The sequence below is a fragment of the Equus caballus genome, chromosome 1 (genome assembly GCF_041296265.1).
Source record: "Equus caballus isolate H_3958 breed thoroughbred chromosome 1, TB-T2T, whole genome shotgun sequence".
NCBI lineage: Eukaryota > Metazoa > Chordata > Mammalia > Perissodactyla > Equidae > Equus > Equus caballus.
This window is the reverse complement of record NC_091684.1, coordinates 56,639,956-56,657,570: the sequence shown is the minus strand read 5'-3', so window position 1 is coordinate 56,657,570 and position 17,615 is coordinate 56,639,956. Positions and strand designations below refer to the sequence as shown.

The following is a 17,615-nucleotide window of genomic DNA, read 5'->3' as shown; positions in this document are numbered from 1 at the left end:
TCATAGTTTATTAATACGGTTCCTAAAATGTACATTTAAAGTTTTGGAATTTAACTCACATATTAACCTTTTTTCTCTGCTAAGAATCAGCCCTGAAGTATGTACTTCAATTACCCGCTTTTCAAAAATCTCAGACCTTGGTTTGAGTCTGAAGCTGAGTCCTGTGTGGTATAATGCAGCTTTGAGTCAACCCTGATCAAGGAGATCCCAAGGAGAGATCAGAATCTGGGAAAATTTAAGTGTGGATATCCCAGAAATGAGATTAGATATCTAAGAAGCCTGTAATAACGGGTCTTGGAGGATCCTGTGTCAGTTCAGAACCTTCAAAGTTCTCTCACAAAAAGCCTGGGCCATATCTCTGGGAATGATTTTGGTCTGTACATACTATAGATTCCAGCTCTGGTCCAACATTTGACTGACTTCAAGATTGTGGCAACACTACCTATCTATGCATCACCCAAAGGCCTCCTGAAAGCAATTAATCTGACAAGGGTGCAAATGAGATGATTCTGATCACCGAGGTGATCAAGAAAATGGCCATGGGGGAAATTAGGGAAGAGAGAGACAGATTCAAGAAGGATGCTCTAGATGTCACTGTTTTCAGAATTTAAGTGGAAGCAGACACTTTAAATAGCATTTTTATTTTTTTGAAGGTATCTTTATGTGAATAAACTTGGATGTACTTAAAAAGATATTTCCTCTTTTCAGTATAGGGCTGGGATTGGAGACATAGTTGGGCAACTCAGAAAGAGGGGTCTAGGCTATCAAGGAAAGTGTAGGATTGAATGTTTGGAATATAGTTATCACGGTTTGTGATCCACAAACTATTATTAGGTTAACTGTAAGTGTTAATAAAACAAGGTAAAATTTAATACTAGAAAGAAGTTAAGAGCCACTTAATAGCAAACTTTTGGCTTACATCAGGAAAATACTTTTTAAAAAAAAATTTGTAGAGAACTTCATTTTTAACCCAAGTTAGCTCTTCTAAAAATGCACTTTGTTGGTCTCTTTAATTCAGCACCTGAGAATAAGTTTCTACTAGTGGAAAGTGTCTTGAAATGTATGTCCTACTTTGCTTACTGATCTTTATATCTGAAGTATAGTATAGGAGAAGAGTGTGCTGTGTGAGCATGCATGTATATATGTGTGTGTTGGTAAGGTGTTTTTTTACAACTCATAAGTAAGATGCAAATTAAGAAATTGAAAACCTAAAGATGACTCAGTGATAGGATAGGGGAAACTGGGCATGATGCTAGAAAGAAAAAAATGCAGCTTTTCAAAGTTCAAATTTTACCACCAATACAGTAAGATTCAAAAATGCTTTTAGAATACCAACTCTACTTTATTTTCTAATTTATACATTTGCTTCTCCCAAAATAATTTGAAACTCCTTATAAGAAAAGACCTATGAAATGAAATGAACAAAATAGGGTTACAAATTGGAAATAAACAATATAAAAAAGGAGAAAACCAGGACACTCAATAGGAAGGTTAACCTGGTTGCCGTGCTATCAAGTGTAACCAAGCTCTGCGTTCCTAAACTGAGATGTAATGAAGATAAGATGTGTTACAGGGCTCGGCGTTTACTGGGGACAGAATGCAACCTATTCCCAGGAGGAATTTTTCCTGGACATAGCCCTGAAATACACTTCTCATGTGTTGTTTTAAAAGTTATGTTCCATGCTGTGATGGACGCTTTCCTCAACAATAGTTCCAATTAAATGTAGAAGCATATCCTCAAAGGTCTTATATGGACCTGTAGTACATGTTGAGGGCAGAGTACGGTGTACATGTAGCGTGTTAGGCAGCACAATAGAAAAACTGTTGAATGTCTAGAAAATATAAAATTGATTTCAGGGTTGGAGATGAAAAGTTCAAGGGAAATGTTCCTCTCTGCTCTAAAAAAATTGAAAAATAGGATGAAGTAAGTCATCTTGCCTTGATTCTTAAGACTAAGAATTTTTCTTTGAAATACAAATCAGCTTCTATTATCTTTCTTTACCTACTCTGTTTCCCTCTAACTCAGAAAGAAAATAAGGTAAACTTGACCAAGAAAGTGCCAACAAGATTCACTCTATAGTGATTATAAAAATATATTCTGCATCTACTTAAAATTTAGATTTCAGCCTCCCGTTGCGTAAATTTAAGGTAAGGAGCAATTCTACCAGGGGAAAAGGCAGAAAACTGAAAGAGAAAACAAGACAAACGAACCAAGCCAGTTAAAACATTTTAATTATACCCCAAGCCAAAGGAAGTTAAGGAAAATAGTACGAAAGGAGAAATTTTTATGGAAGCATATAATTTTAGATCACGTATGAAATAAGACAATTATAAAATATGTGTACTATACTGGAAAGGGTGGAAAATGAAGGTGTGTTATCATAATTACCAGTTATAAATAAATCACTTGTTCATTATTTCCATTGAAAGAACAAACTGACAACAACATCTATTCAATGTGTGAATGATTCAGTTAATAGTTTCTCATGACTCATTTGTGACACTTTTTTGAGGGAGATAAAAATACTGAAGTGATTGAAATACACTGTGCTGGAGTGACTTGCACATAATTTCTTGCTAACTGGTACACTTATTTCTAAATGACGATTTTTTATTCCCAGAATGAAGTAGCTTAAATGCTAGATGCCTCAGGGTTTGCTTTGGTAGAACCTTACCATTTGGGGATTTCATAACCAGAAACAGGTGAATATTGTGGACACTTTTCATATATTAAAAAATTATATCGGTATTCCTGAGGAGATTGGTGTATTGTCTGGGATACAATGAATCCGGGGAGAAGAGGGAACGTCCTGTAGTGGGTTTCTTTTTATCCTGCCATCCATTATAGTAACAACGTGTAAATATACTCCAGTGGGTAACTTTCTACTACATAATGCTTTGACAAAAACAATTTTAAGAGATATTTTCACATATTTTTTAGCAATTCTCATTAACAAGCTTCTGGATCTTTTGTAAAATACCACACGTACAGTTGTGTAAAGCCAACTCTTTGATTATTCAAGAGATTTGTGAAAGTCCTAAAATTCAGCCACAAGCAAAGAGCTGCTTTTATGAAAAGTGTCAAAGGATCTTTTTAAAAAGGAAAGCCTTGAGCCTTATGTGAATTTTCTCAAGCTCTGGGATATTCAGTTTATTGGAAAAAAGACTTACTTTGGAATCTAGGTTTGGTTGTGAGATCTGGCTGGCACTGAGTTAAATATAACCTTATTTATACTTTTTGGTGAGCTAATAGAGGTATATAATATTGCATAATTGGATAATTCATATTGCCAGATAAATCAATGCAAGCTTTTCCTCGCCTTGTCACTCTTCCTCACTATGAGTGTATATGTGTACACTATATATCACTCAAAGGATGGGTGAGAAAAGAAAAGAAGACATAGACATGGAGAGGAAGGATAAAATAAGCAGAATAACATATTAATCATCCTGTGTATTTAAGGCCCTGAAATTAACTGTTCCTTGCTTACTCTACTACCAAACTCACCTATGATGTGTCCTAATGGAATAGAGAAATTTAATATACTTTTATTTCACATGATTCAAAGGAATGATAAATTATTTACACCATCTTAGAATTACATCATGATAAGTTTACTAATAACCTTTATTTAATTTTTAGCCCATTTCTGTCCTTTTTCTTATTTTATTATCCTTTCTATTTTAGTAAATGTTTCCAAGGCAGGATGTTTTTTGGGATATGAATTTATAGTAAACTTAATATGGTAAATTCAATAGCAATAATAAAATGTAGCCTGTCAGCTAGTGATCAGTAACTTAAAATGTTTAATTATGCAGATGTTTTAATCCATAAATTGTCACAAGTTCATTTTGGAAGTAAATGGGGTACAAACCGGAAAAGGAATGGTGGAGATCGTGAAAGCCTTATATTTTAGCTGGTGTTACACCTTACGAACCTGGAATTTCCAACCAGCAGATGGAGATCTAATAGTATTTCTCAAAGCCTTTCTGGAGACTGTCCAGCTGTTTGCCATCGCCATTCCATCCTGCTCCTATTGCGCTCAGGAAAGTAAATGTCAGTATTTCATGCTAATCCTAACAGTCTGAGGGGCCCCTGAAATGAAAAGCACATTGATTTTCTTTGTAAACCAACTGGAGTTTCCCAGACTAGATTTTGCTGCCTTTTAATAGGAATTAAGGACAGTCATGAAACTTCAGAAACCTAAAAGCTCTTATAATTTTATAGTCTCTAACAAATTATAGACCCTAAATATGTAACATTTCAAAGATAACATTTGAAGGACTCACATTAAGGATGTTTTAGGTATTTAATATATTTGAAATAATTGCAGTCTAATGAATTCAGTTTTATGGGCTCATTTACTACAATATAGCATGGACCACACTTTAGATAACAAGCTAGAGTGAAAATTTATATGTAATTTATTTTTAAAAAGTAATTATTTGAATATAATATACGTTCCTTATATTGTGGATTCTCATGGCTGCCTTTGCCGTACTGCTCACTCTTTGCAATCCATAAGAGTATTTTAGGAGAAGAACATTAAGACAAAATTCCCTCAGCATTCATTAAAATAGCATTATTCATGATGAACTCTCTTCATGTTAATATCGATATGCTCTGAAATTTTAAAAATATATTCATTTCCCAACAGGGAAGATCAGAAAACTATGCTTTGAACTAGTTACTGAATTTACTTTTTACTGGTTTGGCTCAGCTCAATGCAAGGTATATTCTTGAGGATTTCATAAGAAATTGACTTAAGCACCAAACAAACAATGGAATCCTTTGAGAATAATTATATTCTTACACAGGAAGGTGTTTGTTAAGGGGAAAAAAGCATACTTAAAGAAGTGAAGAGTTCATGATACTGAACAAGGCTGGCCCCACGGCCGAGTGGTTAAGTTAGTGCGCTCCACTTCAGCAGCCCAGGATTCACCAGTTTGCATCCTGGGTGCAGACCTACACACCATTCATCAGGTGTTCATCCAGTGCTGTGGCAGCATCCCCCATAGAAGAACTAGAATGACTTACAACTAGGCTAGACAACTGTGGACTGGGGCTTTGGGCAGGGAAAAAAAGAGGGAGATTGTCAACAGATGTTAGCTCAGGGCCAGTCTTCAAAAATAACAATAATAATAATGATACTGAGCAGCTCACTAGTGCAACTGTGCTTATTGTTGTTTCTGATGAACTGACCACCTTATTAGTGTTTTTTCACTTTCTTTAAGAAATCTTTAAGAATTCTTTAAGAATCATGTGATAATAGTAGCGTAAAACACAAAAGACTCTCTATGTATAACCTAATTTCCATTCACTTTCATATCAGTCATGTCATATTCAGTAAGTGGTGAAAATTTAAGTTGTTCAGGTGAATACACCTCTTCCACATTTTTTCACATATTCCTGAGGTCAGAGCTGCAATATAGGCTTTTTTACACACACACATTGGATTTGCATGGGACATGTTAAAAACAAAACAAAATAAAAACTTCTGGCAATCCATTATATTTATTTATTTATTACTTATTATTTATTTTAAAAAATTGCATATGTCCTGTGTTTATCATGGAGTGGGTAAATTGATTATTTTTGATTTGAGCATTCAATTTAGAAGATTGTGGGAGGGGAAAATTTTAAAAAATCATATTTTACATTTATATATGGAAAGAAACAGAGTAGCTAGCTATTTGAGGAAAACACCAGACTCAGAAACTATTAAGAGTCCTATATTTCCCAAAGCTAATACCCATAGACATCTAAAACAGGTCCAATCTCTAATTAAGACTGGGGAGTGGAGCCTGTGGGACAGGTGTGACTGGCAAGCTTTAGAATCCACTGTCTCTAATGGCATTTATTCTGAGACCCTTTCTGACTTTCTTCCAGCAAAATATCATTCTGACCCCTTCAATCCCACAGCCTCATGCACATGCTTCATTTTTATCAACATCACATTGAATAACAATTATTCATTCACTTTTAAGTATTCGATCAGTTCATTGCCTCAGTCCTTGGCATATTGTAGTAAAAGCTGAAGAAATGAATAAATACTTACTTAGTTGAATTGAATTAAAAACACCAAAGTATTGTGGATATATTATAAAAGACAATGGCTATGCAAAAGAAAAGGCACACAGAATAAATACCTGTGAATGAAAATTTGTAACTAGCAAGTGAACACAGAGATAGCTGCAATTCACTAATAAAATGACGAGCAAAGTTTGATGCAAAGAGAACATTTTCAACCTTATTTGACTGTATTTTTTTAAAATGACATCTTTATTGACAATTGTCTGTACTTCTAAGGCAGAAATAATTCTGCACACTTTGTTAAATTTTGATAAGTTCATAAAATATTTTGCTGTAGTGAAAAATAACATTGAGTAAATGGGAGTTCTAGTGGTGGGTCTATTTTCTATTACTAAAGTGATTTGATCGTTGCCTTTAATCATATTCTATTTTAGTTTCTTTATTTGTAAAGTGCTGCAATCAAAAGGTTGTCGGTTTTTTTTTTCTGAGGAAGATTCGCCCTGAGCTAACATCTGCCACCAATCTTCCTCCTTTTGCTTAAGGAAGATTCACCCTGAACTAACATCTGTGCCAGTCTTCTTCTATTTTGTATGCCACAGCATGGTTGCTGACAAGTGGTGTAGGTCTGCACCTGGGAACCGAACCTGAGCTACCAAAGTGGAATGCTGAACTTAACCACTAAGCCACAGGGCTGCCCCCATAAAGGATTTTTGTTGTTACTCTTTGAAATAAAAATTCTGATTAGTATTCACCAATATTAACATAAAGACTGAAAAAGTTTAAAAAAGAAAAAGTCAATAAATCTATAGGCCATTTTTTCACCTGATGTCAAAGAGTAATTTGGCTGAGGATGTTACAATTATTAACTTCTAAAAAATTGATTTAATTTACATAATTCTTTTAAATTGATAGGGTTCTCTGAATCAATCCTCAAAATGTTTTATTAATATTTTACTGAAACCAACATAACATTTTCCACAAAGGATTGATGTGATTTAACCCCCACCCCAAAGAAAGATAAAAAACAATGAATAAGTAAGAATATAAAGAGAAATTGAGTTGAGAAAAAGGTGGGGAATATTTATGCTCATATAGAAAGGCCAAAAGATTTGCTGTGGCCAAACTGAAATTTGGCTCTGAACTTTTAGGCAATCAGGACAAAAACTGAGCTTGATATTCCTCTGCCAGACAAGCATGGATCTAACAAATGCTATTGGAATAATAGATGTCCATAAATGAAAATATAATTTTCTTTCTTCACTTCTGTCTCTTCTTTATTTTTCCCATCTGAATACTGCTAGTCTTACATTCTATCTCAGTTCTCAGTTTTGCCCAGGGTTATCTGAAACAACTTCTACTAACTTTGATTTCATCTCTGATTGCTGTGTGCACTTGCAGTTATCCACTTTAGCTTGGAATTTTTTCTGCTTAATATAGATGTCTGTAAAAGATAGATGCCTTTTATAGTTGCCTGTCTTTTATAGAGGTCTTTTCTCTTTGCTAAGACTGTAAATTGTTTGAAAGCAGGGACTATATTATGTACTCTTGTTATCTCTCAAAGTTTCTTACTTTTCTCCAGATGTGTATTAAGTACATAATAAACACATCCATTATGTTGATAAAATGCTTTCAGTTATTTTAGCCTTATGTGAATAGACTAAGTCGAAGAGTTTGGCTTACGAAGTGGACTTTAAATGGGCAGTTTAGTAGGGGGCAGTTTTGTCAATATATCCGTCATCTGGATTTGAGTTCTTGCTCCACAAATTAGTAGCTGTATGGACGTGTTTATTATGTACCTAATACCCATCTAGTGGAAAGTAAGAAACTTTGAGAGAGAAAAAGAGTATATAATATAGTCCCTGTTTGCAAGGAAATTATGGCCTTAGCAAAGAGCAAAGACATCCATATTAAGCAGAAAAACTTCCAAGCAAAAGGGAGTAACTGCAAGTACACACAGCAATCAGGGTTATTATTAATCCTATTAACCATATCAATGAGGATTAAATGAATTAATACATGTAAAATGTTTTAAAAAGTAAACATTTACTAAGTGTTGGTTATTATCACTTTGTCTTAAAGTGATTAGTATTGTCATTCTTTCAGGAAATAATTAAATAGAGATTCCTTTTGGTGGCAATTATAGAGCATGACCAATTGTCTGAGGTCCCTCCTCAGAAAGCAAAAGTATGTGACAGTAAAACCGTCATCATTATAGAGAATAATAATTATATTCTCAGTTGCAGGAAGGCATGCACTTATCTGAAAACCATATCAGGTTATTAAGTCAAAAAGAAGGGACCCCAAACTACATTTCTGTTTTTTATATTACATAAAGTGTTTAACTCTGAGAAGACTCTTCTCCAATCCCTTTCCGGCAGTACCAAGGTGTCATACCAAGCTCACACACTTTTATCCTATAACTGGAATCAAAGGCAAAGAAAAAGTCAATATGGGCTACTACCCCAGCCTTAGGTTATTATTCCACAAAATGAAGTAGGACAAGGGTTCATTTTGAAATAGCCATGTGTAAAATCCAATGTTGGTTCACAAACTCCGGTTTGAAGTTTGTTAAAGAGGAAGCTGGCAAGGAGTTTTGAAAAATGTCCATTCACTGAACTTAAGATTGCATCAAATCCAAAGGGGAAAAACGTTGAATTCACAAAGATCTCAAGTTTTTCTCCAGATAGCCTAAAGTTCAGAGGTGTTCGGTGGCTTTCCCTGGACCTTTCTGTTATAAGCATAGTTGCACTAGAGCTGGATGGGCCTCTAGGCTCTTATCTCAAGGCAGTAATTTCCTTATTTTACAAATGAATATAAAATAAGACCATTGATAATGAATGTTACAATTGTCTAGTTCAAGAACTGCTAGAGAGGACTTTACAAACTGTATTTCCAGCTCCCCCTGTGGTGGACAGGCTGCTCGGATAATTGCCTCATAGTAGAGCGGAAGGACAGGGGCGATCCATTCTTTCACCACATTTTCATTAGACTGTTTAGGCATTATATTTATGGATCTGTAATTTAAAGCAAATATATCATCGACGTAAAACAGTAAGAACGGATGGAGTGTGTTTAAAGTAATTCGTTTCTCAACATCAGAATTTGACTTGGTCAATGTGAATTAACGTAATTACTCATAATATTGAAGCAGCAATTCAGAGTTTATAGTTTTGGGCTGTTTCAAAGTGCATCTTGAAATGAGCATTTGGTGTTTAGTTTGCATCTTTTATTCTGACTTTTCAATTTCTCTCTGGGAAATAATAGTGATAGCTCTTGAACTAATTTTTATTCTAAATATTCTCTCTTTTGTTGGAATTAATTTTTTTCTATTTAATATGTATCATTATCAAAACTATCTGCATGCTTTTATGTCCCTAATGTCCATATTGGCCTTTACTGATGACATTTGATGGCATAAATGTTATTGTAAATTTTAATTCTTAGTCTTAGTTTTAAAAATTACTTACAGATTATCTAATGATAATAAATCACATTTCCTTCACTTACCTCTTGGTCTGTGTTACTTTTTGTCCTCTTCATTGTCTTTCACCACATCTTCAACCCAGTAACAGGAGCATCTTTGTTGTCCAAAGTCACAATCACTCTAGATATTTCAGATAAAATTTCTGTATGGTGGTAGTGGTGTCAGAATGAACAGATGTTATGATATTAGATCCAGGATGCCAGAGCTTCTTTCTTTGCTGGATTTAATAATTATTTTAAATTCATAACATAGTTTTATCACAGTTATGGTAGTGGTAGTTTTTAGTAGAAATGTGACTTACAGAGTATTTTACTGGCTCTTGAAACCCACGTGTATTATAAAAGAAAAGCGTGTTTTAGATAGTTGCTACATATTCAGATAGTGTGACGAGGTAAAATGCTACTGTAATTTCCCAATTACATTACCTTGAGCTTGTGCAAGTTCAGAGAGAAACAGAAGAGACTGTTAGCCCAAGGGTTTGATAAAAAGTTCCTGGAGACACTAGTGGATTCAAGAGACTATTTAAGAATCATTTGTTAATAGCTGACACTGAGAAAGATTTATTTGAAGACGTGACTTTAAAAAGAAACTTAAAAAATTTTATTTGGCTACCTGAACATAATGATGGAAACATTTGCATTCCTTAACAAGGAAAATTCTTTTTATTTTTTGTTTAAACTATATATTGCGTTCTGAGTAATAGGACAAGCAATCTCCATTGTTATAAAGGTTATCTTCTTGCCTCCTTTATGTAATGTGCTCCCAGATCCCTATCATTTGTGTAAGTAATGCTGCTCCTATAAAAAATATTCCCACATAAAATCATTCACGGAAAATATTCTGCAACCCAAGCCATGTCATTGCCAGTTAGCATTTTGTAAGTGTAGATTATCAGCGTTTTTCTTCACGTTGTCCTTTGCACTTGGTTATTTAATGACTGTTCATCTATACGGTTTTTGCTTCAGTTGACAACCTTCCCTCAACTTTTGGCCAGTTAAAAATTATACTGTGGATATCTACTTACCATATTCTTGTTACAATTTTATAATATAGTTAGGAAAGTTGGAAATTAAAATACAACATGGATATTTGGGAGTATTTATCTTTGAAAGCTTTTTCTTTCAAATTTAACTCTTTTTAGGAAACAATGTATAAAACTTCAAGAAAATAGTGCATATTTCTGTGCATTAAGTTGCTAACAGGCTGTTGAAGGAAATTCTGCATTTTTCAACTCCAAACACAACATTTCAGTTGTTTAAATAGGTGAGCAATAGACAGGAAGGGAGACATGGGGAGAGGGTGGTTAGGAAGAGGAAATGGGAGATTATTGAAAGCTGGAAAAGATAGGTTGAAAGTAAGGATTTTAGACACAAATATTTAAATTGCAAATATATGATAAAGATTGCAGACACTGTCTCCCCTAGCAGGTTTTCACTCCCTCCCCCCTCTCCCCCCGTACATCTCGGGACTGGCAGAATAAAAATGAAGCAAATAGCCCAGCATCTTCTTTTGTTCTTGTTAAAGATCCTTTGGGTTTAATTTCAAATATGAGAAATCTCAAAATTCTTAGTTTATTTGGCTTTTACTGTGGGAAGTCCTCGGATGCACAGGGCTACGGTTCCAAGGTGGCTGCTCTATTTATAGTCATTCACTTCAGATGAACTTAAATGTTTAAGAAAGAAAGTGGTTTGCTTCAGGAAATCAAGAACATACATTTGTGAGGCTTCCTGAAGCCTCAAAATTTCCAAAAATCATTTCTCAATTAGAAAATGTCTGGAAACAGGTATAAAATGGTTTTATACCCAAATTAAAAGATGTTTGATTCTTTTCAAGGACAACTAATGAGAAAAAAAATTGCAAATTGCCATTTTGGTTTATATAATAAATAAAATGTGGCATCTGATTTCAGACGCACAAATAATAGATTTATAATTAACTCTATAAATTTGCCAACTGTGCAAAGCAAAATCTCCGTGTAGAGGATTAAGAATACTTTGACAACAATACACTGCAAAGAAATTAGAAATTGGAAAAATAAAGATTAAAATTAGAAGAAAATGACAAAATTTTTGAATAGCAAATAATTTATGCAAAATATGTTACAAAATCTGGGATGCTAACTGGTTGCTACAAGTACTGTGACATTTAGTTTCGTTTAAATCAGTAAGAGTTTGCTTCTTCCAAAATTTTGGTGTTTTTCTTTCTGACTATATATTTTCAACAAAAATTTGCTCTACGTTTTTGAAGTTCGTTCTTCTTGAAGCTGCTTTAAATTTGCCATGATAAACCTGCATAAAATCAGACTTTTGTAGATATAATTTCTTTTGAAGAAATAAAAAATGAGAAGTTTGACATTGATTTTTACAAATTCTTTTCTTCATTGCTTTCGATTGTGTTCGACCCCTCTTAGATTGACATACTCAACCTATTTTTGATGTCATGAATATGAAATGACAACATAAACAAGCGCTTCTCCTAGTGCAACAGCAATTGAAACTTGTAGTTTTATATTAAAAATACACATAAAAGAATGTGTGAATACCATAGATAAAATAACAATATTGTCAAACAATAACCTGTGTCAAGCACAACAGAAACAAGTTGATTATTTCAGCCTCTGAAAAGTCAGATTTTCATAATTTGATTTGAATTAATTTTATAATACAATTTCAGAATAATATATGATCTGGGTGGTTTCAAATTACTCTGGGTTATTTTTCAGATAATTTGGAGGTGAATCTTGGTACGGATGGCAATATAAACAATTTAGAACATAGTAAGGATGTTTACAGTCTGCTTGAGTGATACAGTTCTCCACCATGGCTCACATGTGTATTGAATGAGCTGTAGCTGTTTAGAGTTCTCCCTAGGAGAGAATCGATGTAACATACAAAGCAAAAAAATTCATATATTTCCTTTGAGATGTTCCCAAAATATAGCCTCACAGTTCTAAATGAGAAGTTGTCTTAAAAACCAGGCATATTTTGCAGTGACTGATGGTTATTTTTAAGTAAACCACTTTGGGTTAATTAGGAGAAAAATTGCTACTGTACAATATTATGCTCTATGCTCCCATCCTGGCCTGAAAATAATGAGATGTAACAAGTTTTCCTTTGTTACTGGCAGCTGCACCTTTTAAGTGTATCAAAGTCTGTTGCTGTGGTTACGGCCTTTGTTTCCAGTGATGTTTTGTCCATGCTTCCCCCCACCCCTTAACAATGGGTTACTCAAAAGAATGAAATAATGAGTCATTCATTCAGAAATATGTTGTTAAAATATCCCTCTTTATCATTACATTTCACTGCTTAGAAACTAGGCTGTAATTCAAGGCAACAGTTAAGTCTGAGAAGTGTTAAAAAATCTTTGATTTCTTTTCATTTATAAGAAAAACCTGTCTACGTAATTGAAGAACTTCTTACAAGTCTCAACAATTAAACCCTTTTTGGTTAATGTATTATTTCTGGAACAAGTAGATAAAATTCTACGCAGTAAGCATGATAAAAATCGTGCATGTTTCGCACAGCACAGAATTTTAGAATCAAGGTTTCTGGGCACAAAAGCAGTAACAAAACAGTCCCTACAAAACTGAGTAACTCTGAATAACACAAGAAATAATTTTTGTTAATTTAAAATTTTAGAAACTGAAATGTGTAGTTTGTAAAGTAAAATGTAATTAAATTATGGTACTGTACATACCAGTTGTTTCTATAATTGAAACTTCACAATATGAAAAATACATTAGCTCTGTACAGTTTTTACAGGTAGGTAGGATGAGTTTTGAAAAAAAAAGATTCTTTTTCTTTTTGCAGGGTCATACTCTGTTTAAGTCAAAAAAATACTGCACAACTTAGCTAATTACAAAGTGTAGACTTGAAACAATTCATGTCTTCTTTATTTCATGAACCAATCTTGGATTTTGTTTATTTTAACAGGGGATTTGTTTTGTTTTGCTTTTAGAGTCCACAATGAACAAATCTTCCTCATTTTGTCCTTGCGGTTACAAAGTTTGGTGGCAACCTTGGCTACCAATTAGCCCAGTTAAGCCAGCTGCTGTTTATGGTCACTGATTCGGCCAGCTGTTGTGATTGTGCTCAGGTCCAGCTCAGTCTCTAGGTGTGTTTCCATCGTATCTTCCTGTGCATTCGTTTCAAAGGACTTATGAGAGAGAAGTTCATGATGCACCCCACAGTAACTTATTGTGGGCTGGTCGTATGCCAGAAAGGTTGACACATTCATTGATAAAGGTATCTGGGAAAAAATGACATGAGAAAAGTCAGTTATAAAAAGACAGACAATTTGGGGAGTAAGATTTGGAGACTGTGAATTGCTGACCTGACTAACCTCTATGGTTACATTTGTAGCTCAAGTGTCGCCACATTATCCCACTAATGTCCTTCATTCCCAGTAGTAAGCACAATGCAAACATTTGAAAGCCCAGGATGAAACTGCTCAATTCTTATCTAGAACCTTCGGATAAATAGTAGTTCTGAAAGTGCTAAAGGCTTTATTCCAAGAGTCAGAAAAATGCTTTCCTCACTGGGATAGAATTGTGGTTTTAGAAGGAAGAAAGCTATTATTCGGTTATGTATGGTATTGGAATACAATACAACAGTGGTTCTCAAACTTTATCATGCATAAAAATCACCTCCCCCTTCTTCAACTCCACTCCCAGCCCCATCACACTCTGAGAACCACTGCAGAAGACAATTATCTAGGCAAGTCCTTCTGGCTCTTCTTATCCCATCACTTCTTAATATTTATTTCACTATGAGGATTCTTCGAAACATTAATGTCTGTAATTTGGTCCATATATCTAAAATTTAGGGTTTAGACAATGCCCAGAAGAATCGCTGGCTCCTATGAAGGTCTGAAAAGCATCAAAGGATGATACTGGTTTGAAGGAACCGGTGATATATACGATGAAGGAATTCTCTTGCTAATTGCAGCTTAATGAAAGAAAGCAATTTCTAAATATATGAGGAAAAGAGCAAGAGTGACCATTGTGAGCAGAAGGGAAACATGCATCTTACAAAGGATAGTCTGAAATGTAATCAGATGTCAAAGTCTAAAGATTATTTCCATTTTTTTCAATAAGATAAAAACTTGTCCTAAAAAGTAGGCTCTGTTTAACATACTAACCACTAATTCATGTTGCTGAATTGCCTTGCATAAAACTTCTACCATTCTTGTTTGGTGAATGGATAAAATATATTTCTATTTGAGCACATCGGATTAAATTCCTTTCTGATCTTAGCTGAGATTAGAGCCCAAAGCTACGAACAATGGAATGTCTAGGTTTTATTCTTTTATTCACCCCTCCTTTACTTTCTCCATCCTTTCTCCATGCCTAAGAACCCTCTTGGCGTCTTTTCTTTCCATTCCTACCCTTCTAGTTATATTGATTTCTCCTTCAATAAAAATTAGTTGAGCAAATATCTTCTCGTTTTCTCTTAAATAAAAGTATTCACTTCTTTTGAGATTGTTTTTCATATGAACATTTTAATGTATCAAATGTGTAGGGTTTAGTCCTCAGAGACAGAAATGTAATCTAGTTCATCAAATTAAATTCCCAAGTAACTCTTCCTATTTATGTGGATTTTTATTCTTTTTATCTGAAGCATGCAGTTATCTGATGTCTGAATAAAAGACATCATATACTTTAAAAAATGGTCATAGTGACTGAAAAATCATAAAGGAAATAATAGGATGTCTCCAGAGATGCTCATTTAAAATAAGTAAGGATTCTTGTTGTTACAGATGAAATGGCTTAGATAACTAAAATATATTATTATGCAAAAGTAAGTGTGCAGCATGAATAGGTTTGAGTTCTGGGACAGAATGAAAATAGAGTTGTTATTAGGTACATGAGTTGTACATTAGCCTTTGGGAAATCAATGCTCTATAATGTGTTATGGGTCATATATCTGTAGGATTTCATATACTTCTCATTTGTCATGGAAACGTATGCTTTATATATGCTATATCATTCTCGGCTTACTTGGAATTAACTCTACAGTGAATAATTTATAATTTCTATAGTGACAATTTATGAAAAATAATAAAACATGACACATTTATTCGGGGGTGGGGGGTGGGTGTGTATACACAATTTTCTGCTTGGTTTATTATCTAGAGGCTGCTGGTACCCAGAGTGGAAGTCCTAATTGAACCATATCAGTTAGGTAGTTAGCTCTCTTTATTTATTAAAAAATTCCATGTATTTTCTTTGGAGAGTTTCTTATTTTTGGATATGTCTCATTTTAAAACACCTAACTCCATGGTTATACTTTTTAAATGTCAAGTCATATTTTTCACATTTGAATGTTTCTGAAATTGGGATGCTACTTTTAATCAATGTGGATGTATTTCTTTCCCTGCAATTGAAAATGATTCTTAAAGTTGATGACATCTTAATATCAAGAAAATAACATAGTAAGATGTATCAGTAAGCAGAATTGAACAGCTAACCATATCTGAATACAGCATCACAGTAGTTTTTCCTATGTTGACTTAAATGATTTTGAAAATCTAAGAATTAGCGTTGAATATTTTCACATGTGTATTTATAGTAATACACACATATACTGACATATATATATTTATACAATATATAAGTATATACAAAAATACACATATAGGTATGATCTTATAGCCAATTACTTATGATTTCAACATCATTTAAATCAGGTATGGAAAATACAAATTTTGTGATGCGTTGATTTTGGACAACTGTTACATATTTGTTATCTACATAAGACATGTTAGGTAGATATACTATATCTATATGCACAGATATAATACATTACATATATATGTGTGTGTCTATATAGATATATGGTGGGTAGCGATGAAGAGGCTTTCTGCTACCATCAAACAAACACTGTGAGGCTCAGATACGATCCATGTGAATCCCTTCTTGTCCCCAAGTCCATGAAGCAGCCTCTTCTCCTTCCTCACATAATCATCTAGTGACCCTGTGCTTTTTTGTCTTCTCTTCTCTTTCCCGTCTGACCTTCGTGTTCTTTATTCACTCTCTCTGTCTTTGTCCCTGTCCCTTTCTCCATTTTTACCTGATTTATAGTAATATGCTGAAGCAGGAGAGGCACACAGCCATGCTCTCTCCTATGGATAGAATGTTCAACAGGACAGTCCCAGTTTATTCTTAGAGTCCCATTTTGGACAATAAATCTCTTAGTTAACCTACCTGAAGATGGCCCAAATATGTTGTTTTATAAAACGAAAACGAACAGCAACTGTAAGAGTCTAACTAGCTACTCAGAATGGTTCCAGAAAGGGCAGTGGGGGATTTAAAACTAATCAGGCTCTGCTTCTCAGGCCTTTTGTTAGACGGCTCTATTTAAAGTGTCCATGGAATCTTTTCGTCACAGCTTTCTGAGAGAGAACAGTTTCGTTCGGTGTATTTTAACATGATAACCTCCTATTTATAGTCACTTATGATTTCCTTCAATCCTTTAGGTCAGTGTTTTCCAGATGAAGTAGTTGTTCTTAAGGCATAACTCATAGAGATCCAGGGATATGAAGACTTACTCCCCAGAAAGCAATATCTTCTAGAGTCTGAGCTAAGAAATCATTGTATGGTATTCTAATGATGAGAGGTAGTAGCCGACACGTTATTTAGGAAATTCCCCTGAGGAAAAATTATGACTCTACTACACTAGTTACTGTCTTTTTATAAGGCCAAATGTTATCTAGCAAGTATTCTGCCTCTCTAGGTTGTTTACAGGATGATACTTTAGGGTTTTTGTAGCTCTTGTTTTTCAATAATCTGTATATAGTGAAAGAAACAGTCTTGCCTCATGCAGGAATTCATTATTTGAGATGTAGCCCTATTGCCATCAAGACATATCTTTCTCCATGTTATGTTGTAATTCAGTCCTAATATCTTACTTTTGTTTTTCATCTACTAAACTCAATGAATTTTCAATTGAGTTTATTTCTTTCTATTAATATATAAAGTAAGAAACAAGCATTATAATATTTTTCAAACTAATACCATTTCTCTAATGTCTCTAAATTTGTCTCGAACTGAGTTTATCATCTCTGGATCCAAACTGGTTCTTCTTCCCGTGGTCCCTG

At 34.1% G+C, this 17,615-nt stretch overlaps 2 protein-coding genes across 31 annotated transcripts in view; one reads left to right on the top strand and one right to left on the bottom strand.

Moving 5' to 3' along the window:
- CTNNA3 (catenin alpha 3) overlaps window positions 1-17,615 on the top strand; it is a 1,507,895-nt gene that overhangs the window by 479,717 nt on the left and 1,010,563 nt on the right. The window lies entirely within an intron of this gene.
- The window catches only part of LRRTM3 (leucine rich repeat transmembrane neuronal 3), a 172,280-nt gene continuing 164,842 nt past the window's right edge, over window positions 10,178-17,615 (bottom strand). Inside the window, exon 3 of the mRNA XM_001503559.7 lies at window positions 10,178-13,766. Within this exon, the coding sequence (XP_001503609.1) occupies window positions 13,557-13,766 (210 nt within the window). The 3' untranslated portion in view covers window positions 10,178-13,556. The remainder of the gene's footprint in view (window positions 13,767-17,615) is intronic.